General features: G+C 34.3%; 3 protein-coding genes across 3 annotated transcripts; 2 read left to right on the top strand and 1 right to left on the bottom strand.

The window, feature by feature from the left end:
* The first annotated feature begins 4,828 nt into the window (after positions 1–4,828).
* LOC110417257 (histone-lysine N-methyltransferase ASHR1-like) lies at positions 4,829–6,855 on the top strand. Its single transcript, XM_089783552.1, has 9 exons — positions 4,829–4,936; positions 5,070–5,158; positions 5,249–5,330; positions 5,457–5,640; positions 5,716–5,845; positions 6,043–6,157; positions 6,431–6,500; positions 6,573–6,636; positions 6,708–6,855. The coding sequence occupies exons 1-9, from the start codon at positions 4,829–4,831 to the stop codon at positions 6,853–6,855; spliced, it is 990 nt and encodes a 329-aa protein (XP_089639678.1).
* Positions 6,856–13,432: 6,577 nt separating this feature from the next.
* PPK1 (putative protein kinase 1) lies at positions 13,433–19,061 on the bottom strand (the record flags this gene model as incomplete). Its single annotated transcript, XM_089783551.1, has 6 exons — positions 13,433–14,320; positions 14,734–14,895; positions 16,092–16,292; positions 16,977–17,956; positions 18,201–18,578; positions 18,911–19,061. Coding segments are annotated over 6 exons (2,442 nt in total), but the record flags the coding sequence as incomplete, so codon positions are not given.
* A 3,818-nt stretch (positions 19,062–22,879) lies between these two features.
* Positions 22,880–25,160, top strand: LOC110416809 (uncharacterized). The gene is made up of 2 exons (XM_021428906.1): positions 22,880–23,733; positions 24,052–25,160. Exons 1-2 carry the CDS (start codon positions 23,040–23,042, stop codon positions 24,681–24,683), a joined length of 1,326 nt encoding a protein of 441 aa, XP_021284581.1. The 5' UTR covers positions 22,880–23,039; the 3' UTR covers positions 24,684–25,160.
* The last annotated feature ends 1,244 nt before the right edge of the window (positions 25,161–26,404 follow it).

Below are 26,404 nucleotides of genomic sequence, written 5' to 3'. Positions count from 1 at the left end.
TTAAATAAATCTCATTAATACATAAAATAAAAATATTTATAATGATAGTCATTCAATATAATTATAATTAAAAATATTTACAATGATAATTTAAAAATATAATAAATATATATGTATTTCATCAAACAAAAGTTTTACCAATATCAATTAATATCTAATAATATTATGTAACACATTAAAAATAGTTTAAGATAATGATTGACAATTTCAAATTATTTGTAACTGTCTAGTTTAAAATTTGACACAATCTATCACAATCACCAATGTCGGACAGCCCTTAGTTCGATGAGTTTGTTACAATCCGACCATCATTAGTTTGCGAAGTTCTCTAAGTATCATGTTCGAAGTCAAAAGCACTGAAATCCTATAACTCTCTCTCTCCCCTTCGCATCTCCTTTTCTTTACTGAAATCCTACTGAAGAAGAAGCTCGCTGGCTCTATTTTCACTTGCGAATGCCTCTGACTCTGAAAGAGAAAAAAAGTAACCAAGAACGAAAAGAGAGTTAGATATCATTTCAATGGAGGATGATTTAGAGTTGCAGAGGTTTCTTAAAGCTGAAGGCTTAACCGTTTCTTCTGTTCTACCGAAATTTGATTACAATGGAGAATGTATGCGTTGCCTCTTAGCCACCAGAGATTTTATTACAGGTTCTTCTCTGATCGTCTTCATTTTTCTTAGTAAAGACAATGTCTTTATAAGTTTTGGGAGCTTTTAATTTGCTTGTTATACAAGGAAAAGGAAAGTGAAAAAGAAGGTTAAACTTCATTTTTTTTTTGCATACAAGCAACAAGAAAGAAGAGAGTTTGTGTTTGTTGCATTAACAATGCGGACTGGAAATTGATTTGTTTTCTTGCATGGAAACAGAAGAAAGAAGAGAGAAAAGAAAAGGAAGATAGTGAAACATACCAGAAAGAAAACGCACTGACTAGATTTTTATTTACGTATCTAAGATTGATTTTTTTTTTATGGAATTCTATCTGTTTGAAATTCTTGGTGATGTGGAAATCTGGTGATTTAGCCATTAACACAAAGGGAGTGATAGGGTGACTTAGGAGTCTTGCAGCCACTTGCAGGAACAGGGTGTTGTAGCCTGACGGGTTCTTTGTACGATGAAGGAGGGTGCTTAAATAGTTATTACTGGAGGATTTAGCAGAAGGATATTGACATTTGGACTGTCAAGAAACCAATATATACTGAAGAGGGCTGCTGTTGGGTCGGCTATGAGATGGGCAAACTGATTTCAGTTCACATGGATTTATTTTATTTTATTTTATTTTTCGGAAGCCTTGGCTTGTTGAAACTTTATGGGATATGGGCTAAGTATGGTATGGAACCCCTTTGGCGTGTTATTGAATGAAGCTTATTATGAAGAGCTGAATATATGGTTGGAAAATTGATTTCATGGAATTGCTATGTTGCATTGGTTGGTTTTGAGCATCTATGCTTGGAAAACAGGCATGATTGATGGATTGATTTGTTAATTCACAGCTGAGGGAAACAAAAACATTAGGATGTCTTGAGATCCTGATTTGATTTGCTTTAAGTTAGGCTTTGGAAGCATTTGAATGACAAAAGCTGGTGATTAATTTTGTAAACAAGAGAAGAAGACAGTTTTAATTTTGTACAGGGAAGGGTTCTTTTTGTAAAGGGTGGCTTTGGATGTCTTGCATTAGGGACTGATATGTTAGCATGAATTTTTGCAGAGGGGACAAAACAGAAGGAAATTTTGTTCACTTTGATGGGGCTACGGTATTGAGTAACCCCTATCATTTATGAATACTTTCATGACTTTTCAAAAAAAATTTCTTTTCTTTTTCTTTTTTAATAACTCTGTTCAAGGTAGTTTTTTGGTCTTTTGTTAGCATCTAGTAATATATTAGTTCATAAGGTAATGTTTTTACCCTTTTCTTGCTCTTCAAAATTCAAAATATGTATAAATATCCTTTTCTTAGGCATGCATACATAAAAATAATACTATTTATTATTATATGATACGATATGATATTAGTAAAAAACAATAGTATCAAGAACGTATCATGCGATACACAATGTTATGATATGAAGGCATATCGTACGATACAGTCGATATGCATTTTTATAAGTTTAATTTTAATTAATTATTAAATTCTTTATTTTTTATTATTTTTTGAATTGAAATATAAAAAATTATATTTTATGAGTTTCAATCTTTAGATTTTAAACAAAAAAAATAAAAAAATTGAATTCGCTTTTAATTTTAACATAAGAAATGTTTTTTATTTTTTAATTAATAAATTAATATAAAAAATATATATTATTTAAAAATCCATATTATTAAGGAATATGTTAAAAGTTTAAATTAAAAAAAAATCATCTTTTCATTTTACATCTTACAATCTTCAATTCCATTAAAAAATATAATATTTTCAATTTTTTTTATTTTACATGGATAAATATTATTTATAATTAATTTTAAAAAATTTTATTGTATCTTACGATACGGTACTCGATATTAAAAAATAAAATTTTGATACACGATACATATCTCGATTTAACAACTACACTATATATATATGTATATATGTATGTTTGTATGTAGGTACATATGTATGTAGTTGTGGTTAGTGAGGGGATATATGTTTGTATGCCAATATGTTTCATTTATAGGCTATATCGACGGTAAGGAATACAATTATTTTTGGTATGCACTATCTTGATTTCCTAATTTTGGTACTGGTGGTAACAATCACATTTCAGGAGAAGTGATTATGAGGGAGGAGCCTTATGTGTGTATACCAACAAGCTCTGATCCTGTATGCCAGCGATGCTTTAAATCCGATGGCACCCTTTGGAGGTGTGCATCCTGTAACATTGTTTGGTACTGTGGTGCAGAATGCCAGGTATATCTTTTTAATTTTGTTTCTGTGTTGTTTTATGGTTAGATTCCAGCTTTAGGTTATGGTCCTATTTATCATTTGCTCACCAATTGCAATGATCCATCTTCCTCTGTTGACGGTCATTTCAGATAGATAAACACAAGTCAAATTCGGATTCTCTACTAGAACCATTTTTTTCCCAATTAATGATGTTAAATACCAAAAATTGAGAATTCTAATCAATCTTAGAGATCATTATAGAAGTTTTGAGCTGTAGAAGCATTTAGGCTTACTGCAGCAGCATTGAAATAGAGAAAAGAAAAGCTTAGAAAGTAAAAGAGAGAGAGATACTTTAAGTAATGGCATCAGTACCATTTTCATTCATTAAGAAATATATTTACATGAAATACATTGCTTAGTTTCACCTAGTACATATCCATACTCAAAATCAACTAACTACATACATAGTCATTCTTTGCTGCATTAAACATTTCAACAAGTAAACTGTCACACTTAACCATCAGAAGTATGGCTGCCCACTAAACCTTTGACTTTGCTTTGGTCTTCAAAGCAAGCCTTACATCAGCAAAACAAAGAAGAACAATGATATATGGAATTAATGACTTGGAATATTCTTCTCTTTGTGTAATAAGATAAAAGTAAGTAGTGGGATTTGTGTTTTGTTTATTCTGAATATATATTGTTCCCTAATTTCAGAGGCTTGATTGGAAGTTGCATAAGGTTGAATGTCGTGCCATCTCAAGGCTTGAAAAGAAGTGGCAAGAGCTTGTTACACCAGAGATACGCCTACTGGTAAAGCTCTTCATTCGGAGAAAGTTACAGTGTGAAAAGGTAAATAACTTTTTACGTAATGGCTTTTCAAATTTGGCCTATTTATCTGCAACTGTAATAGTTTCATGATTTTGAGGACAGTTTGCTTGTTACTTTAATAATTCTTGATGGACTAGATCTATACATCATGATAGAGCAGTTTGCTTGTTTATCTGTGTATACACGTAATTTGAAATGAACTGCAAGCAAGCAGTTGTTGTCGCATATCCATCCTCGAGAAAGTCCCCTCAGAAAACAAGGAATGAATTACCTGTTTCTATGTAAACATAAGAGTATTAAAATGTAAATACTGAATGAGAAATCAGATACTGTTTTCTTAGCAATATATCTAATAATAAATTATCTAGCTTATCACAAATAATGATAATAAAATTATCTACATGCAGGGGTTTAGCAAAAAAAAAAAACAAAACAAAACAAAACAAAAAAGAAAGTGGTTTCCTTCCTATTTTATCATCTGCATTCTCAATAGATAATGCCTATTCTATGTAAAATTTGAAATTCAGAAATAAGAATTTAATGCCCTAGAGAAGGAAGTAAAACTGAATCAGCATACTGAACTCAAGTTCAAGATATAATCTACAGATTCTCTATGTAAAGAACATGTAGAGCAACATAGGTTGATTTTATAGGTTGGATGCTTCCCTTTGTCTTTAGCATAAACTAATCAGCTTAGGTGTTATGACTGTTCCTTGATTACGATAGTTACTGCAGTGGACGGAACTTGAGATAATGATGAGGTAAGAGGAATTTGGTTTTAATTCCTCAGGCCCATTGATACTTTTCCTCTTAATAAATGGATACTTAATACTTCTTTGATTGAACATTACCAAGCGAATGAAACTCTCCAGTTTGTTCTTCTTCCCTTTGAAACATGACTTATGTTGTCAACACACCATGTTAACATCCTTACTAGTATAAAAATTGAGTTTCATTTGTTCATTTGTGTATACTGGCAGGTCATCCCTACTACTCCTATAGACAACTTCAACTTGGTGGAGGCAATGATAGATCGTATCCTTTTTTGTTTGCTGATGTTCATTTGTGGTTTCATTCCCGCGCATGTTCTCAATAAATTGTTATGCTTCACCTAACATACTTTCGGGAAGACCAATCTGATATGGAGGCAGAGAAATTGGTCGAGTATATGACGAAGGCTCAAATCGTCAAGCAAATGCTTCAGCAGCCTGAGCTTGATCTAGACAAGGCAGTAAACAACTTTTGCAAGGTATTCTAGATTAGTAATATTTTTTATCGTGTTCTTATATTTTTAAGTTAAACAGAACGGATCTCCACGTAGAAGATTGAGGTTCTAACTGGGTCTTCTTTGAAAATCAATTCTTTCAATTCTAATGTTTTAGCTTTCATGCAATGCACATGCCATTGTTGACATTGAAATGGAGCAACTCGGAATTGGACTGTATCCTGTCATGTCTATTATTAACCACAGGTAATTGATAAAACTGATTAACGGCTTCTTTTGAACTTGTGATTTCTTTTGAGCTTGCTCTTTACGGGTTTAATCGTTTTGGGATTTTAGCTGCCTGCCCAATGCTGTTTTGGTTTTTGAGGGAAAACTTGCTGTACTTCGTGCTATAGCGCCTGTGGATGAAGGTGATGAGGTAATACATGTAAGAAATGAATTTGAAGTTTTCTACATTTTGAGTCAACATGTTTGATTATTAGTTGATAAGATCAAGCACTGCTTCGTCATGACTAAGTTGTTCTTGTTGTTTTGTTTCCTCAAGGTATTGATAAGTTACATAGACCTTGGTCGAACCACCAGGTTTCGACAGGACGATCTTATTGGAAAATACCATTTTACTTGCTCATGTCCCCGCTGCCGTAAGTTTACTAAAATTAATGATCAAATTTTGGATGCTCTGCGATGCAAGAATGGGAAATGCGATGGCTTCTTGGTTGATAAATACGGTATGTCATATCAATGCTAAAACTGTTTTGGGTAGATCTAGAGCTTAATTGATCTTTCTCTGTTTGGAGATACAGGACTTTACAGTAGTGACCAGAAACTTGAATGCAACAAATGTGGACTCGTCAGGACTTTGGAAGCGGAAAAAAGAGCAAAGGGGAAAGTAGATCCATTGCTTGCCAAGGGTCGATCGGATTTTGCTTCTGGGTGTATCCTCCATTATTTGTATATAAATAATAAATATCAGTAATTCTTATGTCAGTTTGAAATATTGTTTCTCTTACTACATGTTGAGATTTGTTTTGCTCATATTTGCATTGTTTTTGTCCCTGTGTACTTTGGCAAATATATTGGTGAAGCTAATTTGCATTAACACACTTAAAATAAAAGTTGTTCTTTGACAGTGTTGTAGATTTTCAGAAAGCTCTGTCTACCTATAAGAGGGTTGAGGAAGCGACTCTGGATCTTTTCCATCCTTCTTCATTCAGCGTGATGATTGTCAGAAATTTACTTACAAAGGTAACCCTTTTAAGGATCTTATTCTCTCTGGAAGAAAAGGAGTTGAAAAAAAACTTGGTTTGTTTACTTGGATGCCTTTTCGACAACATAGTCAATGGATGAGAGGCTTAATTAGACGAAGAAATGGTATCAGGAACAGTCTTGTCTTGATACATATTGACTTGCTACTCAAAGTGTGGGCTAATAAGATTTGATATTGTGTATGCTACCAGTTATTAGTATAAACTGAAGCCTTTTCTCAAATCAGAAAGTTTGCTATTTTGTGCTTTTCAGCTCCATATGAAGACAGGAGATATACAAGCAGCACTGGAATGTTGTAGACTGACAACACCAGTACATCAAAGTATGTCATTTTCTATACTTCAATAGGAGATTTCTTATCCAATATTCTTGCTCTTTTTATCTTTTTATCCAGGACTATTACAAAGACACGATCCTGTTCTTGGAATGCACTACTACACACGAGGGATGCTTGAATGGTAAGAAAGTTTACCGTGTGTCTCCATTATCTCCAATTTTATGAACATAAAAGGATGTTCGTTTATTACAGGGTTAAAGGGAACAAAAAGGATGCTCTGAATTATCTGATCAGGGCAGGTGATATACTGGAAATTACTCATGGGACAAATTTTCCTTTGGTGAAAGAACTCTTGATAAACTTGGCCAGGGAACAAGAGGGACATCCTAGTGGATTCTGATGTATAGATTGAAATGCATACTTACTTGGTGAGCCATTTCCGTGAACAGGTTATCGATCGGTTTTTTTTTTTTTGAAGCATTAGCAATGCTCTATGTTTTTGTACATAAACAGCTAGCTTTAAATATTCTTTGGTCGGTTTAACCACCATTATTTTAATGTATGTTAAGAATTCCTAAACCACCATTCTTATAGTTCTAACAAATACTGCTTTAATAAGTGAATCTCATCTTTTTCACCTTCCTCACCATCATACACCACTACGGAAAGCTCAAGGCCTCAATGTAAAGGATCACCATATGTATGCAAACTCTATATCGTCAGCATCAAATATAAATATTATATATATATATATATATATATTGTATTTTTGAATTCAAAAGTAAGTTTTATTGCCCAATGGCCTCTCCCTCTTGTATAAAATCACTTAATTCTTCGAAGAGAAGCCATGTCCATGCTGTCATTGTTACCAGTGATGCTTTTATATATAAAAGACTGAAATGTCAAGAAGCTACATATTTGGGAAAAAATCTGTATTAAACATTCTAAATCATATACAAGAAAGCCAGCAATATTTATTGCTGGTAAAAACTTGTAAACATTCAAGTGAAGTGTAAGAGAGTAATATAGTTAAATCTAACTGCAAAACAATGATTAACTACACATTAAACAAGCTATGGTAAACAATAAATTATAAAAAAAAAAATTTACATTATCACTCTCTTTCAAAATGGATATTATGAATATTCGTGCATAAAAATAAATGAAATGGTCTCAATTGTAATCCTTTTATGAATAGATCTACTAGTTATAATTTGATTCGTAAATAGCAGAGTTTAATAATTCTTTCAACTATCTTCTTTCAAATAAAATGACATTTCATCACTATAAGTTTCATTCGTTCATGAAAAATTGAGACTTTTTCATATATGAAGAACAAACTGATTATAACAAAATGACTTCGTTGCACCCGAATGTTTCATATTATAGTCCTTGAGCAAATACGGCAACCATTTTTCTTCAAAAGTTGTTACCATTGCTTTATATTCAACATCTATTGAACTCTTGGCTACTACACTTTGCTTCTTAACCTAGTATTTAGGCAACCAATCCAATCACTATTCTTATATGTTTGTAAACACAAATAAGAATTAGCAAAGAACAAAACACCTTGATCGGGTGCTATTTTAGAATATTTCAAAACTCGAAATGCTGTTTGTAAATGATTCTCACTAGGTTTGTCCATATATTAAGAAAGTTTCAATACAATTATAATTAAAAATATACAAAATGACATTTTAGAAATATAATGAGCAAATGCATCTATTTTGTTAATCAAAAGTTTTAACAATATAAATTCCTGTCTATTACTATTACATAGAATTTTAAATATTATTTATATAATAATTAAAAATTATTTAAGATGATGATTGACAATTTTGAAATATGATGAGTAAAAATATTCGCTTTGATCAATCAAAAAGCATTTTAACACTTGTGCTTTTAAATATATATATATATATATATATTGTCACCTACAATACATGTGAATATTTATTTTTATTTATTTATAAATTATTACAAAAATTTACAAAATGTAAAGAAAATTAAAGTTGAAAAAAAATTAATGTTTCAATAATATATAATTAAAATTTTATAATATTAATTAATATAGAAGTTATTCAATAATAATAGAATTAAAAAATATATTTTTATGAAATTCCTTCAATGTAATTCTAATTTTTACTTGATATTATACATTACCACAATAATTTTCCTCTCTAAAAATGTATTAGAAATAAGTAAATGTGCAAATTCGAACGTGTACATATTCTAGAGTACACTTAACCACCTATTATAAGTTGTAACCGTCTAGTTTAGAATTTAACAGGGCTGTCAGTCTGTCAGGATCACCAACGTTTGACAGCCGTTGGTTTTATGAGTTAGCTATGATCGGACGATGATTAGTCTCTAACTGTCATGTCCCTAATCAAAAGTACCGTAATCTTATCATTTCTAATCTTTCTTTCTCTCTCTTACCCCCTTTTCATTTTCTTTTGCTTCTTATAAATAGCGAAGAAGGAGCTGAAGTTTATTTTCACTTAGGAATAACTCGACTCTGAGAGAGAAAAAAGAAAGCCAGAGAGAAAAGAGCGTGTTTGTTATCATTTCAATGGAGTATTATTTGGAATTGCTGAGTTTTCTTATTCCTGAAGGCTTAACCATGTATACTGTTCTACCGAAAGGGCGTTGCCTCTTCGCCTCCAGAGATTTCATTCCAGGTTCTTCTCTGATCTTTCTGCTTTTTTTTTTGTCTTTAAAAGCTTTTAATTTGCTTGTTATACGAGGAAAAGGGAAGTGAAAGGAAAGGTTAAACTTCATTTTTTGCATGCAAGCAACAAGAAAGAAGAGAGTTTGTGTTTATTGCCTTAACAATGCAGACTTGAACTTGAGTTGTTTGCTTGCATGGAAACAAGAGAAAGAAGAGAGTGAAACATACCAGAAAGAAAGAAAGAGAAAACGCATTAAACTGAACTTGACTATGCATGATATTTTCTTTTCTTTTTCTTTTTTTATAGCTCTGTTCAAGGTAGTTTTATGATCTTTTGTTAGCATCTAGAAATGTATTAGTTCATGAAGGGACTTTCTTTTTAAACCTTTCCTTATGCTTCAAAGTTCAAACAAGTATAAGTATCATATTCCTATGCACGCAAGCATAAAACTAACACTATATTGATGGATGCATGTATATATATAGATATATGTAAATAGATGCATATGGATGTAGTTGTGGTCAGTGAGGGCTTATATATTTGTATGCCAATAGTTTACTCATAGCTACGGTAGGGAACACAATTAGTTTTTGTTTTCCCAATTTTGGTACTTGTGGTAACAACCACATTTCAGGAGAAGTGATTATGAAGGAGGAGCCTTATGTGTGTGTACCAACAAGCTCTGATCCCCTATGTCAGCGATGCTTTAAATCCGGCGATGCCCTTCTGAAGTGTGCATCCTGTAACATCGCTTGGTACTGTGGCGCAGAATGCCAGGTATATCTTTTTAATGTAATTTTTGTGTTGTTTTATGGTTAGAGTCCAGCCTTAGGTTATGGTTCTATTCTATGTATCATCTGCTCACCACTTGCAATGATCCAGCTTTCTCTGTTGAGTGTCATATCAGATAGATAAACACAAGATCATCTTTTTTGGGATCGATGTAACTTTTTGTGAAAACAACAGAGAAAGAACAATGAAAAATGAAATTAATGACTTCGAAGATAAAAGTAAGTAGTGGGATTTGTATTTTGTTTAATCTGAATATATATTGTTCCCTAATTTCAGAGGCTTGATTGGAAGTTGCATAAGCTTGAATGTCGTGCCATCTCAAGGCTTGAAAAGAAGTGGCAAGAGCTTGTTACACGTACACCTGAGATACGCCTGATGGTAAAACTCTTCATTCGGAGACAGTTACAGCGTGATAACGTAAATAACTTTTTATGTAATGGCTTTTCAAATTTGGCCTATGTATCTACAACTGTAATAGTTTCGTGATTTTGAGGACAGTTTGCTTGTTGTTTATGCATACTGGCAGGTCATCCCTACTACTCCTATAGACAACTTCAACTTGGTGGAGGCAATGATAGATCGTATCCTTTTCTTTTTTTTGCTGATGTTCATTTGTGGTTTCATTGCTGCGCGTGTGCTTAATAAATCCTTATGCTTCACCTAACCTACTTTTGGGAAGACCAATCTAATATGGAGTCGGAGAAATTGGACGAATATCAGATTATGGCTCAAATCGTCAACCATATGCTTCAGCAGCCTGAGCTTGATCTAGACGAGGCAATAAACAACTTTTGCAAGGTATTCTAGAATAGCAAGTTTAGGTAGAAGATTGAGGTTTTGATCAGGTCTTCCCTGAAAATCAATTCTTTCAATTCTAATGCAGCTTTCATGCAATGCACATACCATTGTTGACATTGCAATGGGGCCACTGGGAATTGGACTGTATCCTGTTATGTCTCTTATTAACCACAGGTAACTGATAAAACTGATTAACGGTTTTTTTTGAACTCGTGATTTCTTTTGGGCTCTCTCGTTTAATCACTTTTGGGATTACAGCTGCTTGCCCAATGCTATTTTGGTTTTTGAGGGAAAACTTGCTGTACTTCGTGCTCTGGCGCCTGTGGACAAAGGTGATGAGGTAATATATGTAAGAAATGAGTTTGAAGTTTTCTGCATTTTGAGTCAACATAGACCTTGATCAAGCACTGCTTCGTCATGACTTACTTGTTGTTGTTATTTTGTTTCCATAAGGTATTGATCAGTTACATAGACCTTGGTCGAACCACCAGGCATCGACAGGACGATCTTAATGCAAAATACCATTTTACTTGCACATGTCCCCGCTGCAGTAAGTTTGCAGAAATCGATGATCAAATTTTGGATGCTCTGCGATGCAAGGAGGGCGAATGTGATGGTTTCTTCGTTAATAAAGACAGTATGTCATATCAATGCTAGCTTAACTCTTTTGGGTACATCTAGTGCTTAATTGGTCTCTCTCTGTTTGGAGATGCAGGATCTTACAGTCGTGACCAGAACCTTGAATGCAACAAATGTGGACTCGTCAAGACTTCGGAAGCGGAAAGAAGTGCAAAGGGGGTAATAGATCCACTGTGTGACAAGGGGAAATCGGAGTTTTTTTCTGGCAGTATCCTTCTCCATTGTTTGTATACTTTGGCAAATATACTGGTGAAGCTAAGTTGTTCTTTGACAGTGCTGTAGATTTTCAGGAAGCTGTATCTACTTTTAAGACGGCAGAGGAAGCAGCCCTGGATCTTTTCCATCCTTCTTCATTCAGCGTGATGCTTGTCAGAAATTTACTTACAAAGGTATCCTTTTTAGGGATCTTATTCTCCGGATGCAAAGGAGTTGAACGAGTCTTTGTTTGGTGACTTGGATGCCATTTGGACAAAATAGTCGATAGCTGAGAGGCTTAATTAGATGAAGAAATAGTAACAGGAACAGTCTTGTCTTGATGCTCGAAGTGTGGACTTTTAAGATTTGATATTGATTATGCTATTTTATGCTTTTCAGCTCTATACGCAGATAGGAGATACACGAGCAGCGCTGGAATGTTGTAGATTGATGACACCAGTACATGAAAGTATGTCATTTTCTATATTGGAGTTACTTTGTTATTTGTTTAAATTTCTTATCTAATATTCCTGCTATTTTAACTTTTTTATATCCAGGACTATTACAAACGCTTAACCCTGTTCGTGGAATGCACTACTTGACACGAGGGATGCTTGAATGGTTAGAAAATTTTCTTTTTGTCTCCTTTACCTTCAATATCATGAACAAGAAAAGGATGTTATGTTGGCATCGTTTATTACAGGGTTGAAGGGAACAAAGGGGATGGTCGCAATTATATGGCCAGGGCAGGAGATATACTGCTAATTACTCATGGGACAAATTTCCCTTTGGTGAAAGAACTCTTGATCAACTTGGCCAAGGACCAAGCGGGGTTGGCCAAGAAACAAGAGGGAGGTCCTAGTGGTTCTTGATGTATAGATGAAAATGTATACTTTACTTGCTGAGCCATTTCTAACCAAATTTGATGACAAAAGTTGATTCCCCCGCTTGCCTGCAGGAGTGACAGAGTGTTTTTCTTTTTCTTTTTGAAATATAAGCAATGCTGTATGTTTGTGTACCTAAACAGCTAGCCTTAAACACTCTATGATCGGTTTTTCAACCACCATTTTTTTCATGTATGTTAAGAATCTCTAAATCACCATTCTTTTTTACCGTCCTCACTATCATATTCGACTACAGAAAGCTCAAGGCCTCAATCTAAATGATCATCATGTATATATATTTGAAAGCCAAAAGTAAGTTTTATTGCACGAATACAAGATTTCTAAGTAAAACTAATGCAAAAACAGATCAATAACTTGCAGCAAAATCGAAGAAACATAAGCAAAACTGATTACTTTTGCCAGCAACATGGTAAGTGTTTTCTAGTATCAATAACTTGCACTAAGAGGTTTCTTTTAATTTATAAAAGACTGCTTGAATTTCATTGTAAAGCCTAGGAGGAAAGAATTACATGTAGAGGGAGGGGGGGGGGTGGTGAACCACTAAGAAAGTATTGTCAGGTTTGTACTATGAAAGTGACCACATGAAGTATCCAACGTTTGCTTGTTTTGTCCTTATAAATTCAGTGTGCTTGTAAAGCAATTTATTGTTGAACAATCAATTATTTGGTCCAGTTTGCTAGTTTCTATGTTGAATCGATCCTGTATTGCCAAGGAGGTTAATGGCAGTTGTTAGGCTTTGGTTCAGTCTGTAAGTCAGTAACTTGTTCAAACGTTCATGGGGGCTTCCCAAGTTAGCTCCGTGGGACTGAAGCACAGAATTTACAGGTAAAACAAGAAAAGATAATGGGGAAAGATTTTTAGGTATTACCAACTCAACATGATTTTGGAACATGCTGAAAAAGATGGTAGTAACAATTTGAACAAATGTTGGCCTTGATGGTCACTTTTGCTTCTTTTTCCTTTCTTTTCTTGCACCTTTATTGGATTGAATGTTACATAATTAAACTAGAAAATGCTATCATACAAACGTTCTGAACCTAAAGGATCAGTTGAATTGACTCTTTGGACTGCACACATCAATTCAAAAACAGGCTGATACATTCATGAACTCGCTGAAGGATGATGTTTCAGCTATCCAAGAATACAAACCCACCATGGTAATTTTTACATATTATTGCAAAAGGACTGAAAATGACCTTGATCTGGCATAATTGCTGGTATGCCAAAAAAAACCTCCCATGTTTACGACACATAAAAACTGCTATGGCTAGCTGCTCCCCGTGTTTACCAACTCTTACCCTGTCTTGCTTAGATGTTCCTGGAGCTGAAAGCAAAGCTTTGACATTTGAGAGAGCAACCTGCATTCTTGTTCTTGGGATGTTAGGGACTGTGACGTTATCTGTGACATTGGGTCTCTAAGGAGTTGAGTGAGCTGAGAACATATTACCAAAGCATCTTGATTGTTGCAACATGCTTTCTCTATAAGCTGAAGCAGTTGACAGCTTTGGTCTTGAGAAAAAGATGGTTGGGGAGGAACAGGGGGAACGAGAAAAGGGTGTTTAAGTAGCTGAGGAATCCTCCACCTCTCATTGCGGTCCCATGCAAGACATTTCTTCATGAGATCAAGAAGCCATGGGTTAGAAACTGGACCATATGCTATCTCATGGTTTGGATCTGTTATAACTTTGAACTTAGACCAAAAAGACTTGTACTCAGCAAAAGGGGTCCTCCCATAAACCATTTGGTAAAGTATGCACCCAAGGGACCAAATATCTGAAGGTCGGCCACATTTTATAGTATTTCCATTTGCATCACTCTCATTGCACATGAATGCCTCGGGAGACATGTAGCTAAGAGTACCCACCTACAGTGGAAGGATACAAAAGCTTTATGAATTCCATGAGTGATCAGGTGATTAATTGCCATAAACTATGTTAGGTACAAGAGATGTTGCTGTAAAGATACACATGAAAGACCCAAAACATCAAGCACTCTTTTTTTGACCTAATAATCAACCACTTGCAAATAAATTTTAGATACAATACATAATGTTGCTACACAGCGTATATAAGTAGCAGTATCTATGTCATAATAAACGTAAATAAAAGTGCATTCACCATCATTATCTTGAAAACCATCAAAGTTCTAAACCGATAAGAACAGTAAATTTGATTAAGAAACTGTAAAATTAAAATTTTGATTAATAAAACCAAAAGGACCAAGGTTTCCAATAGTGCTTTCAATCAAAAGTTGGAAAGAACAATGAATAACAAGTACCTGCGAATCCCTTTGGATGTTGGTTGTATCACTCATTATGGCTTTGGCAATACCAAAATCAATAAGTTTTAGAGAACCTTTTACAAGAAGGAAATTGGCTGGCTTCAAGTCAGAGTGCACAATACGTTCCTCATGTATAGTGTTGACAGCTTGAAGTATTTGCTGCAAATTGCTTCCAACAAACTAATGTAAATATTCTGCTTTGTTGAATAATACATAATAATATGAAGCTAAGACTACATGAATGGCACACAATTTTAAACAGGATAATATCAACTATCCCTGCCTTCAATTAAAAAAAAAAAGAGTCTAAATCAACTCGCTGAAGAAGATGAAAAAAGGCATGCGACTTCCCCTAGTGGCAGAGGTGGAAGTCAAAAAAAGAATCTTGAGGAACATGGAGAACATAAATACATAAAGTACAAAGATTCTGCTTTCGTTTTTCCAATTATAGTAAAATAATGATTGGATATAAATCCATATTTTCCTTAAGAGTGACACTTGGAGCAATGGTAGGTTTGCTCCATTGTGACCTGCAGGTCACTGCAACAAGTTGCCAAAATAGCCACAATTGCACAAGGCTAAGGTGTGCAGATCTAACCCTCCCCATGCTAATAAGCATTACAGATCTGAACATTCATGAACACAAGAAAACGCCATCACTCTTAGCACTTGAAACCTGTTTGGGCTGACTAGAGTTGTTGAAGTAAAGCTTTATGACATGTGCTATCATGTTAAAATTATTTGAAACAACTAAAAATATCTTTACATGTTTAAAGCTTTACTGATTTTCTCTAACAACATCACATCACAACTCTTTTCAGAAATTCAATTTTCAGCTTCTGAAGTTAAGACTCCAAAAGCTCCTTTTTAGTTTTTACAAAAGCTACAAGTTGTTTTTCAAAATCCTTGTTTAATCGAACTTTAGCTTTCTGTTAGCATTTGCTACTCCAAAGACTGGGGCCAAGCATCACCTCATGGCATGTGTATCTCTGTGTCTATGTTTCTGGGAAAATGATCAAAGACAAAAGGGGGAGTAAAAATAAGAGAGAAACTTGATTCCCAAAATATAGGAAGCTGAAGAAAGGCTTGACAAATTCAAGTAAAAGCTAAATAAAAATATGCAAACACAAAGAAAAGGACACAATCAGAGTCATCTCAAAAATATAAAATTGTTAGCCTCAATGTAGGAATGTTTATTTAGGTGGACTGCTACTAGAGAAAGCACAGCATGACCAAGCACAATGATCTAGTTGCAAATTAACTTTAAAAAATATTATCATTAGAACATGAAAACATACAATGTAAAAAAGTTATCATTAGCAACAGAGACTCAAGATACGGGATAGCTTTAGAACCTGCCAGTAAAATCGAAGCCAGTTCTCATCTATAGTCTGATTGGAGCTACCCATTTCCTTCCATTTCTGGGATAGCATGTGAGCCAGATCAATTTCTCCATATTCAAGTACCATGTATAGGTAGCCATCATCCTTGACTCTACCATCTTTATTTGACATGCAACCATTCCTGACTTCTCGAAGCAGATTCTTATCTGTCACCTAATATCAAGAAAGACTATTATTAAATATTCCCCACAAACTGCTTCAGGCTAAATCCTAGCAACAAGAAAGCTTCACAAGATATAACACCAAAGTTCAACTCATTTATCGTAATAATATGATATACATTCTCACCAATTAAGATCTATTTTTACATGCATGTGTGCCATAAGGAATTTTTCTAATGTTCACTATGGACCACTTGACAGTGACATTGTATGTGCATTTCCTTGCATCAGAGCAATTGTGGTGAGCTATAAAATTATCTTTCAAAGGTGATAGATCCCCTCCCCCTCCCATGCCCCCACATTGGACAAGTTAACAACTCCAATGACCATAATATTTTCCAAATAGTCATAACTGCAGAAAATAAGACATTATTAAGTTCCACAGCATATGAACAACAAATGGCCATGAAATCAGTCTGCATATCAACCGCCTACTTAGACCAACAATATCACAAAACCTTCATCGGGTAAAAAGTTAAAAGACCCCTAATTGAAGCATCTTAGTTTAGCATGAATAAAATGACGGACATGAGTGTCTATTTAACATAATAATAGCAAATCCATGAAATGATTGCTTGTAGATTTGTGTTGTTGGTGAACAAATTGAAACAATAAAAAAGGATAAACTTTTTAGTGTATTGGAAGTAAACACAGGAAAAAGGTTGGAAAGAGGTACCTCATAGTCTATTAACTGGATAATGTTGTTCTTTCCCTTCAACCTGTTTAAATATTCAATTTCCTGGCAAAACCCATATGCAGTAGCATAGTCACGACCTTTGAGCTTGATTTTCTTAAGTGCATATATTGTACAATCTGATGAAATGACTTTGTGGACCTCACTGCTTCCTCCACTGCCTATCTTTCCAAGCCTTTGATACAGCTTTCCATTCACTTTGAAGAACAAGTCAGGATCATAATTCCGTTTCCGAGGTGCTGATGCTCCTTTACTACTTGGAACCTTCCCCTGCTTCTCTGCTTTAGAAGGCTCTAACTTGACATCTGAAGTCAAGTCTTTCGACAATGGAGCCTGAGATTGTATATTAGTGACATCACCTGCCAAATCTTGCCCTTTGGTTGACTTATTATACTGAGGACAAGATTCAGGATCCTTTAAAAGTTCATTTTCATTTGCCAAGCTTCCTTCTTGCTTTTTGGACAAGTCAAATTTCTTAACCTCCCCTTGAGCATCATTACCAGAGGTAGATGCCTGAGCTGGAAGAGCTGTTTGATTAACTAACATTCTGTTCATCTCCTTAGTTGAAGGAAATGGTTGCTGCAACATATCCACTTGATTTACAAGTTGATGATTCACATCAATATCTCCTAGGGATTCTTTTGCCACGTGAGAACCCCCTTCAGAATGAGAATGAGAGCAATAAGTTGTCAGGTTAAGCATTGGAGCTGAAGATGAATGTATAGATGTTGTGGTAGCACATGATGACCCCACAACTGAAGATTGAGTGAGGGGTTGCCCTAAAAAGTTTCTTAACTGATGTAGCTGATCTTGAATAATTGTAGTTCTTTTTGCCAGAGAAGAGATTGCACCCTCAGGCTTCAAATTGATTTCAGATTCTGTGTTCCGAAAATGCTGGTGCTTGGACTCATTATTTACCACAGTTTGTGCTTCTACTTGATTGACTGTATCCCATTCCATTTCTGTCAAGGCAAGTGAACCCATATGAGATGATAAGTTCTCCAATCCAGTGGCCATTCCATCATGGGCCCCTGCAGATTAAATGAGAAGAGGGAATACATCGCGGAGCATAGTAACAAATTCAGGAACTAAATATAATGAGCTATAATTCAACTATGTTTGTCACGATGTCGCAAAGTATGGTGGCAAAGAAGAGGCTAGAAAAAGACAGATTAGCAATTTAAAGAGCATTGCAAAACATATTACCCTGAGAACTGACATGGTGTCCAGGTAAAAGCTGAACCTTTCTTTGACCATCAACATGTTGAGATTCTACATCCCGCGAAGGGATCAGATTATTCTCTTTTTGATCAACAACCTCCTTAGGTTGATCTCGATCCACATCAAATGGGTTGAAATTTTCATCAAAGGTTTTGGTGATAGTTCCCGTAATAGAAGGTGGCGTAATGGACGCATCTTCTTGAGATTCCCCAGCAATAATTTTGTCCTTGACCAACTGACCATGACTTAATGAAACACAATCCCGAGACTTGTTAGTATCAACATTAGCACCCACATTTCTGGAAGCTGTGCGCTGGGGAACCACCATTCGTCTAGGCATTATACCATTCGTCTGCACTGTACCTGGAAACCCTCAAAAGTTCCAACATAAATTTACATTTGAACCACTGACATCATGCCCTTAGCTAACAAAATTCATCCAACATTTCATGATTTTATTCATTGATAAAACCATACGATCAATATAAGCATAATTAAATAAACCTAAAACCAAATAAGCACCCTAAATGTCTAATTCCACTAAATGAACTTAAATAACTTGCTTGAGACCAATATAAACCCTAAATAGGTAAAAGGAAATCAATAAAAAAAGTAAATAGAAAAAACCCTAAATGAAACTAAATTTAAACAATAAGTAAAAATTTGGGTTCATACAACAGTGAAGAACACTAAACTTGAAGGAGAGAGATGACGGATACCGAGAGAACGATGGCGCTTGAAGGCAGCCTGGACATCACGATGAAGCCGGGCGGGGAGGAAGATGATGACGTGGAGAATGACGTGTCCTGATTGGGGATCGTGCGAGCGGTTGGTGGGACCGGAAGGTTAGCCTCCTGCTGCCATGGCCGGATCTCAACGGCATTTCCGGTCTATGAAGAGAAGGGCAGTTGGATGGAAAAAAGAAAGAAAAAAAAAGTTGAAGGATAGGAGTGGCGGGAAACAGAGACTCAATCGGGTGAGGTTAGGGTTACCGTAATGTCGCCCATGAGAAAGAGGAAGCCTTCAGAGAAAGCGGAGACGGTAGAGTGAAAGTTTTCTAAATTTTAAACGGGTATTTGGCGCTCGCATCTTTTTCTTTAAAAAAAAAAGAACAAAATTATTGGATGGGCCTTGGGCCCATTTTCCTCTGGGACCCTTTCATAATGAGAAATTACAATGGGCTTCTGTCAATAATCTTGGGTCGTCAGAAAGAGCCCATAGAACCTTTTGAACCAACCCAAACGAAGACATTACTTTTATACCTAAATCTCCAAATCTTTTATGGGCCACTCCTAAGAACGGGCCTTCCTTCGTTATCATTTGGATTAAACTAGCGTTCAATTGCTTCTTTGCAATAAACATAGGAGAGGACGGATGAGTTTTTTGACAGTCCATAACCATAATCCATAGACTATGTAAGCTAAAACGTTCAGCTAAGACATTTATACATGTTCATAAATAGATAAATTTCCATATTCAAAATGTGTTGGTGATACAGCAGCACTCTTGCTTTAGCTTTATACACACAAACAAATCCAAGCAATGAACATCAGCTAAATGCATTTGCCAATTAATAACTTTGTGATAATACAAGTTTTGGTTTTTTCTTCTTTTAGTTGGGGGAGGGAAGAATCTAATCATGTTTTTTAAATGAAAGATTATACACTAATCAATAAATTAAATACTTAAATATATAATATAAATTTTACTTAAAACTTAATTTAAATCAAATATATTTAAAATTTAAATACACGAGATAAAATTAAGACTCTTAATCACAAAGTTAAAGTTTCCATTCGTACATACAGAAGCCAACTTTACAAATCATCCTTTCCCCACAATTTAACGCAAAAAGCTTCCCAAACGTTAAATCAACGGCCAACTCTGGAGTCGTTAGGGTCTTGCAGTTTCTGAATCTGAACTTCCAATGCCAATCCAGCCCTTTACTGCCAACGGTTAGTAGACTACTGAAGCTAGCTTTGTTAGAGTTTTCTCCTTTTTTTTTTTTTTTGAATCACTAGTGTTTCTTTTAAGCTTCTCACCTTTCAATGCTTTCTCTAATGTTTGCCTTTAAGGGTTAAAGTTTTGAAAAGCAGATGCACCAGATATAATTAATTCCTAACAAATATAGTATAATAAGTTGCTGGAGAGTATTCTTTTGGTTAATAAACAACACTAGTAAAGCTTTATTCCAGGGGAAGTGTGGCATAATTTTGAGGCAAAAGGAATCAAGTAGCTTTTTCCCATGAGAGGGACCATAATGGTGTAATCAGTAAGTTTATCTTGTTGTTGGTGTTGGAGCACTCAGCCCCAAAAATCCCACCTTGGGGGTACCCTACGATACACCCCTTACCCAGATCCCATCTGCACTCCTCTCCTCTGTCTATTTAACCCATTTAATATCTCTGCATTTTCTTCTCAAGCCAATGGGAAGAAAATAATAACTAGTATAATTTGTTCATACAATTTGAAATTTGAATATAAATAAATCGCACTAAGCTGAACTGTAGTATAAGAAATAGTATATAATTCATACCCATGTTATAATGTCTAATGAGGTATTTTAAAATTATTAAAAATATAATTAAATATAGTTAACTAAAATTAATTATTTATCAATAAAATTAAAATTGTATATATATATATATATATATAAGTGTTCAATGGTCAAGCTACGCTCAAACTTAAGACCCGACTTGACTTCGAGCGAGATTTGGTATAGATTTGTAGGTCCAAGTCCGACCCAACTTTGATTATATTATTTTATTAATAAATAATATAATTTTCATTTAATTTTAACTTTAAAAGTATTTAAAAAATATTAATATAAAAATAAAATATATTTTTATTTTATTATAAACTAGTAGTTAAATAAAATAGTCTGGGCTTGGCTTTAAAAATGAGAGGCACGACAGGTCCGACTTGACACACCGCAGACATCCATCAATAATGCGTAAAAGAGCTTAGACAAGACACTTTTAAGAAATTTTCTTAAAATTAATAATATTCTAAAGGAATAGAAAATCAATTATTGTTCTTCTGAGATTCTTTTAAACAAACACATTCAAAAAACGAAATGTAAATGAAGACTGAGAGAGTTTAAAGAACGATCGATCTTCGTATGGATATTGTTGTTAATGTTTGTAGAAAGCATTTATAAGCTTCAAAAGATGGTTTAGAACACCTATTCACAAATGATTATGACTCTTTTCAAAATTTTGTAATTTTTAATGATAAAAAATCACTTCAATGGTTTTGATGTTTCAAATTTTTTTACGTTTAGTTAATTATCATAAATATTTAGTCAATTAATTTATATTTTTAATAAATTAATTATTCACTTAATTGATTAACTAATAAACTAACTTATTTCATAAACAAATTTTAAGCTTAAAATCACTGTTGGAAAGTTCAACACTTAATTCTTATGAAAAAGCTTAGGGTCTCTTTGGTATAAGGATGTAAAGCACATTCCCTATAATATCATTTATTAAATTATATTACAGTGTTTGTTTTGTAACAGACCATTGGAATGTAAGATTGCAATGCAATCACATTACAGCCAATGAATGTAATATGATTGCAGTCCAAAACTAATGCAATCATATTACATTACACTTTACAATGTTCTTAAAGATAATTTTACTTTTCAACTTTCTTACCTTATTAAAAGTATTTTATAATGCTATAATTAAAATAAAAAATATTAAAATAAAATATATAATATAAGAATAAAAATTAAAATATAAAAAATTAACATTTATATAATATAGGTAAAATAAATTAAAATAAAATATATAATATAAAAAATATATTAAAGAAATAAAAATAAAATATATAAGATTATAGTAATAAATAAAAATAAAATATATGTCATTAAAAATATATTTAAAATATGATATTATATAAAAATATAAATATATTAAAAATAAAATATAAAATATTATAATAATAAATAAAAATAAAATATATGACATTAAAAAATATTTAAGAAATGATATTATATAAAAATTAATAATAAAAAAATAAGTATATTAAACTTATATTTTAATAATTAAGGATAATTTTAAAAATTAACATTACATTTTCAGTAAAGTACTTGTAAACCAAACACTGCAATGTTATCTTCTCTGCATTTTAATCATTATTTTACTTGTATACCAAACACTGTAATGTTATTTTTCTTGTAATCATATTGCTTGCAATCATATTACTTGCAATTACATTACTTGTAATCACATTGTATTGTAATGTACCAAACGTCACTTTAATGTTGGTATACTATAAAAATTATTTTTATAATTAATAAATGTATATATTTATGTGTATATATATATATATATTTACGGTATACTGAAATGAACATTTTTTCTGTTTCACAATGCATGCTGTGTCTGGTAGTTACATTTTTTTTTCTTTTTTATTCCTGATAATTACGTATTTAATATTTTCCTGGTTATGCCTTTACTGTTACCGGGGATTTATCCATCGCAATCCCATATGAGTAATTTGATGCTGGGATCCACTTTTGTTTCTTGTCCATAAGATCCAAGTATCTACGATGAGAATCAACGGCCTATAAGCTACCATGAGGCTTACGTACAGAGAGCAATTAATTTATAAATAAATCCAATTTGCTAAGAATAGCCCCAAAAAGAAATACCTTCAAATCTGAGCTCAAGCCAGTAGGCATCTTCGCAGCTGTATCAGCTACATGTCTCTGACGGCAGCCTATATCAGATTCTGATATATAACAAAAAAAAACTACAACCCATCATTTTGTCTAGCCCAACTAATTTTACAGAGTAGCAGATCTCCTGAGAAATGGCTGGACCTACTCACCAAAGAAAACCAACCAAGGAAACTCACCAAAAGAAGAGGCCTCAGAAGAATGACAAACCACCCTCTTGGGCAGTTGTGAAAGGCCTTTTCTTTGGTAAACATCCCCAACCACAACAAGAGCAACAGCAGCAGCTGCAGCTGCAACAAAAACAACATCAGCAGCAACAAAAGCAAGTGCAGCAGCAGCAGCAACAGAAGCAACAGCAGAAGAAGAAGCAAAAGGAGCAACAACCAGAACAAGTGATGGAAGAAACGGGCAAGAAATGCAAGAAAATGAGGTGTTCAGGTTCATTATGTAGCAACACTAAGGTGATGCACAGGCCTGAAACAGCTTCCCCTGAAGTCCACAAGAAAAGGGCATCGCTTGGTTCAAGTAACAATGATGCCTCTAGCAGATCCATGAAAGCCCCTCTGCATGAGCTCAACGGAGTCGTTTCTTCTACTAATTCTTCACTTTCTGTTTCTTCAGCATCAGCCTCCTCTGCTGGTGGGTCTTTTAGAGGAATGCCATTTAGGAGATTCTCTGGCTGTTATGAGTGCAGAATGGTGGTTGATCCTGTTCTTGGAATAGCTAGAGATCCTTCCTTGAGGGGTAGCATTTGTTCCTGTCCTGAATGTGGCGAGATATTCATGAAAGCTGAAAATTTAGAGCTTCATCAAGCTATTAGGCATGCAGGTAATTCACTTCCCTTGAAATCTTCTCCTCCCCTGTCTTAGCACTTAAACCTCTTAAACTTTTTTCCTTTTTGTTAGCTAATTAACAAACTGATTCCATTCCTTCATTTTTCTGTTCATGTCTCCTCTTTTCTTTCTTTTAAGAAAGTTTACTTGTCTGACCATTATACTATTGATCCTTTTTTCCCTTTCATTTTCCTCGCCTTTTTCTTTTCTAGTAACGTCAATCTCGATTTCCTGTTTATCATATTAATTATGAATGTATCGATAATAAACATCATAATCCGACTTTTCTGTCTCCTGGCCTGTAAATCCACAGTATCTGAACTGGGTCCTGAAGACACGAGCAAGAACATAGTGGAAATCATATTCCAGTCAAGCTGGCTAAAGAAGCAAACACCCATCTGCCAAATCGATCGCATCCTTAAAGTCCACAACACCTCCAAAACCATCTCCAAATTCGAAGAATACCGTGATTCCATCAAATCCAAAGCCACCAAGCTCCCCAAGAAGCACCCACGTTGCATAGCAGATGGCAATGAACTCCTCAGGTTTCACTGCACCACTTTTGCATGTTCACTCGGCCTCGACGGGTCCTCCAACTTGTGCACCTCAATCCCAAACTGCAATGTCTGTAGCATTATAAAGAATGGTTTCAAGGTTGCTCAAGAACTCAGCGGAGGTTCCAATAGGAAGGGAATCCTGACAACAGCAACCAGTGGCAAAGCTCATGACATGGCAGCTGGAGTAGAAGAAATTGGGAATGACAAGAGGGCAATGCTTGTTTGTAGGGTGATTGCTGGGAGAGTTAAGAAGAGTATGGAAGGTAGCATGGAGGATTACGACTCAGTGGCTGGTGCTGTTGGGGTCTACTCCAATTTGGATGAGTTGTATGTGTTTAATCCCAAGGCCATCTTGCCTTGTTTTGTTGTTATCTATAGAGGGTTTTAGTGCGGTTTTCACTATTAACTTTCTGATCTAAGGGAAGATTTTTCTCGTTTTCGGATAATCGATTTGCGTAGCAAAATTAAATCTTTGATTTGCTAAAACTGTTAATATCATGTGGAGATTTTTTGGGGGAATGGTTTAGATCCACGTGAGGTAGAAGATCACTGTCATGGGTTGGGGGGAATTGTGGGCTTGCCCTGTGGCTGTGGGTCGACAATCAGCAATAAATTTGTGGGGGAAACTTCGGAGGGAGGAGGAGGGGGTGTTTGATTTTGACCGGCGACATGATTTCTTAACCCAACACATGGCATTAATTGTACATTGGAGAACACTAACGCATTGGATGAATGAATGCTGAACCTTGTAAATTGTTTTTATCTCTGTTCCCTTTTTCTTCCGGAAAAAAAAAACATTTAACTTGGGATTATGAAGTGAAATTAAAGGTGAGAAGAATATGAAGTGACTAACTAGAACCTTCCCATATGCACATAATAGATAAATTGCAGTGTAAAATTCTGTTTCTGTAATGTTTTTTTTTTTCAGAATTTTTAATGAAATCATGTTATGGATAAAATTTGTTGACTTGACATTCATAATTTTACAAATTTAAGGTGAAGCTGATGACGTAGCATTCATAAAAAAATAGTCCAAGTTTTAGTATCCATGTAAATCATTATGATTTGAGTAGAAAAACCTAAATAAGCTATTGAAAGGTCTAAATTTATATGTCATGTTAAATTTATCCTTTCACGGATCTGGTATTTTTAATACATAATGTTCTCAACTTTTTTATAAATTTAATTTTTTTTAGACAATTTTAAAAACACATTTTTTTACATGGATTTGATGTAGTTAAGATTTTATTGATTAAATACACTTTTTCCCAAAAATGAAACTCTAATTGATAAAAAAAAAAGGAGAGTTTTTTCCTTATCAATTGAATTAATCCATGCGAGTCCATTGATGGATGTACTTATCTACATTGCCATAATGCATTCAAACCATACAGATCTCATTACTTGTGCATTCAAGACGTTCACAATGTCTATAAATCTCATCCATGTAAGTCCACAGGCACATTTTTCAAAATCGAAAATAAAGTTAGGTTGATCTTTGATTTTCCACCTAGCGAGAGTTCGTAAGATTAAACATTTGATTCCCATCACGTAGATTCAAGCATCAAGCTTCTAAGTTCTTGTTTGGAACAATAAAACATTTGTTTCTAGTCAGACAAAGTTTCCCAACCATCGATGAAACTAATTAACAGATTTTGTTAATAAATTTCTGTCCAATCTTAGAATGAGTCACCAAGTGGGACAGTTTTGACAAAATATTAGTCCGAACCCATACCTTTCTTTCTCCTTAATGGGGTATTACATTTTTTTCCTGCATCAATTTCCGGAGATTCCATTCCATTTGCAAACGCCAAATTTAACAAAACGTTTCACACATTTGGAATTTGGATCAGTAGTTTGTTTTCCATGCTAGCTAGGCCTGGTGTGTCTTGTCATGATCATGTTTTTGTTGGGTAGTGTCAAAAAAATAATGTAGGTTTTACTGCATACAAGGCATTGCTGAAGATACTTTCAGATTGTCTCTACAAGTTCTGTTAAATCGATGGTTCAGTTCAAGGACATTCAGAAACAAGGCAAGTTTTAGAGACAGCGCCACCAGCCCCGACTTCCTCTGGCCGTACAGCGTGCGCTAGTTTTTTGTTATCTGCC

Source organism: Theobroma umbraticum, unplaced genomic scaffold (genome assembly GCF_002168275.2).
Source record: "Theobroma umbraticum cultivar Fairchild unplaced genomic scaffold, ASM216827v3 scaffold_51.0, whole genome shotgun sequence".
Lineage (NCBI taxonomy): Eukaryota > Viridiplantae > Streptophyta > Magnoliopsida > Malvales > Malvaceae > Theobroma > Theobroma umbraticum.
This window is presented reverse-complemented; position numbering and strand designations above follow the sequence as displayed.

Bases quoted from the DNA above. Each gene is read 5' to 3' on its own strand.
- LOC110417257 (XM_089783552.1), top strand. From the start codon at position 4,829: ATGGAGGCAGAGAAATTGGTCGAGTATATGACGAAGGCTCAAATCGTC. The intron at 4,937-5,069 runs GTATTCTAGATT...CTAATGTTTTAG, and splicing joins CAGTAAACAACTTTTGCAAG to CTTTCATGCAATGCACATGC. The intron at 6,158-6,430 runs GTAACCCTTTTA...TGTGCTTTTCAG, and splicing joins TCAGAAATTTACTTACAAAG to CTCCATATGAAGACAGGAGA.
- LOC110416809 (XM_021428906.1), top strand. From the start codon at position 23,040: ATGGCTGGACCTACTCACCAAAGAAAACCAACCAAGGAAACTCACCAA. The intron at 23,734-24,051 runs GTAATTCACTTC...GTAAATCCACAG, and splicing joins TCAAGCTATTAGGCATGCAG to TATCTGAACTGGGTCCTGAA.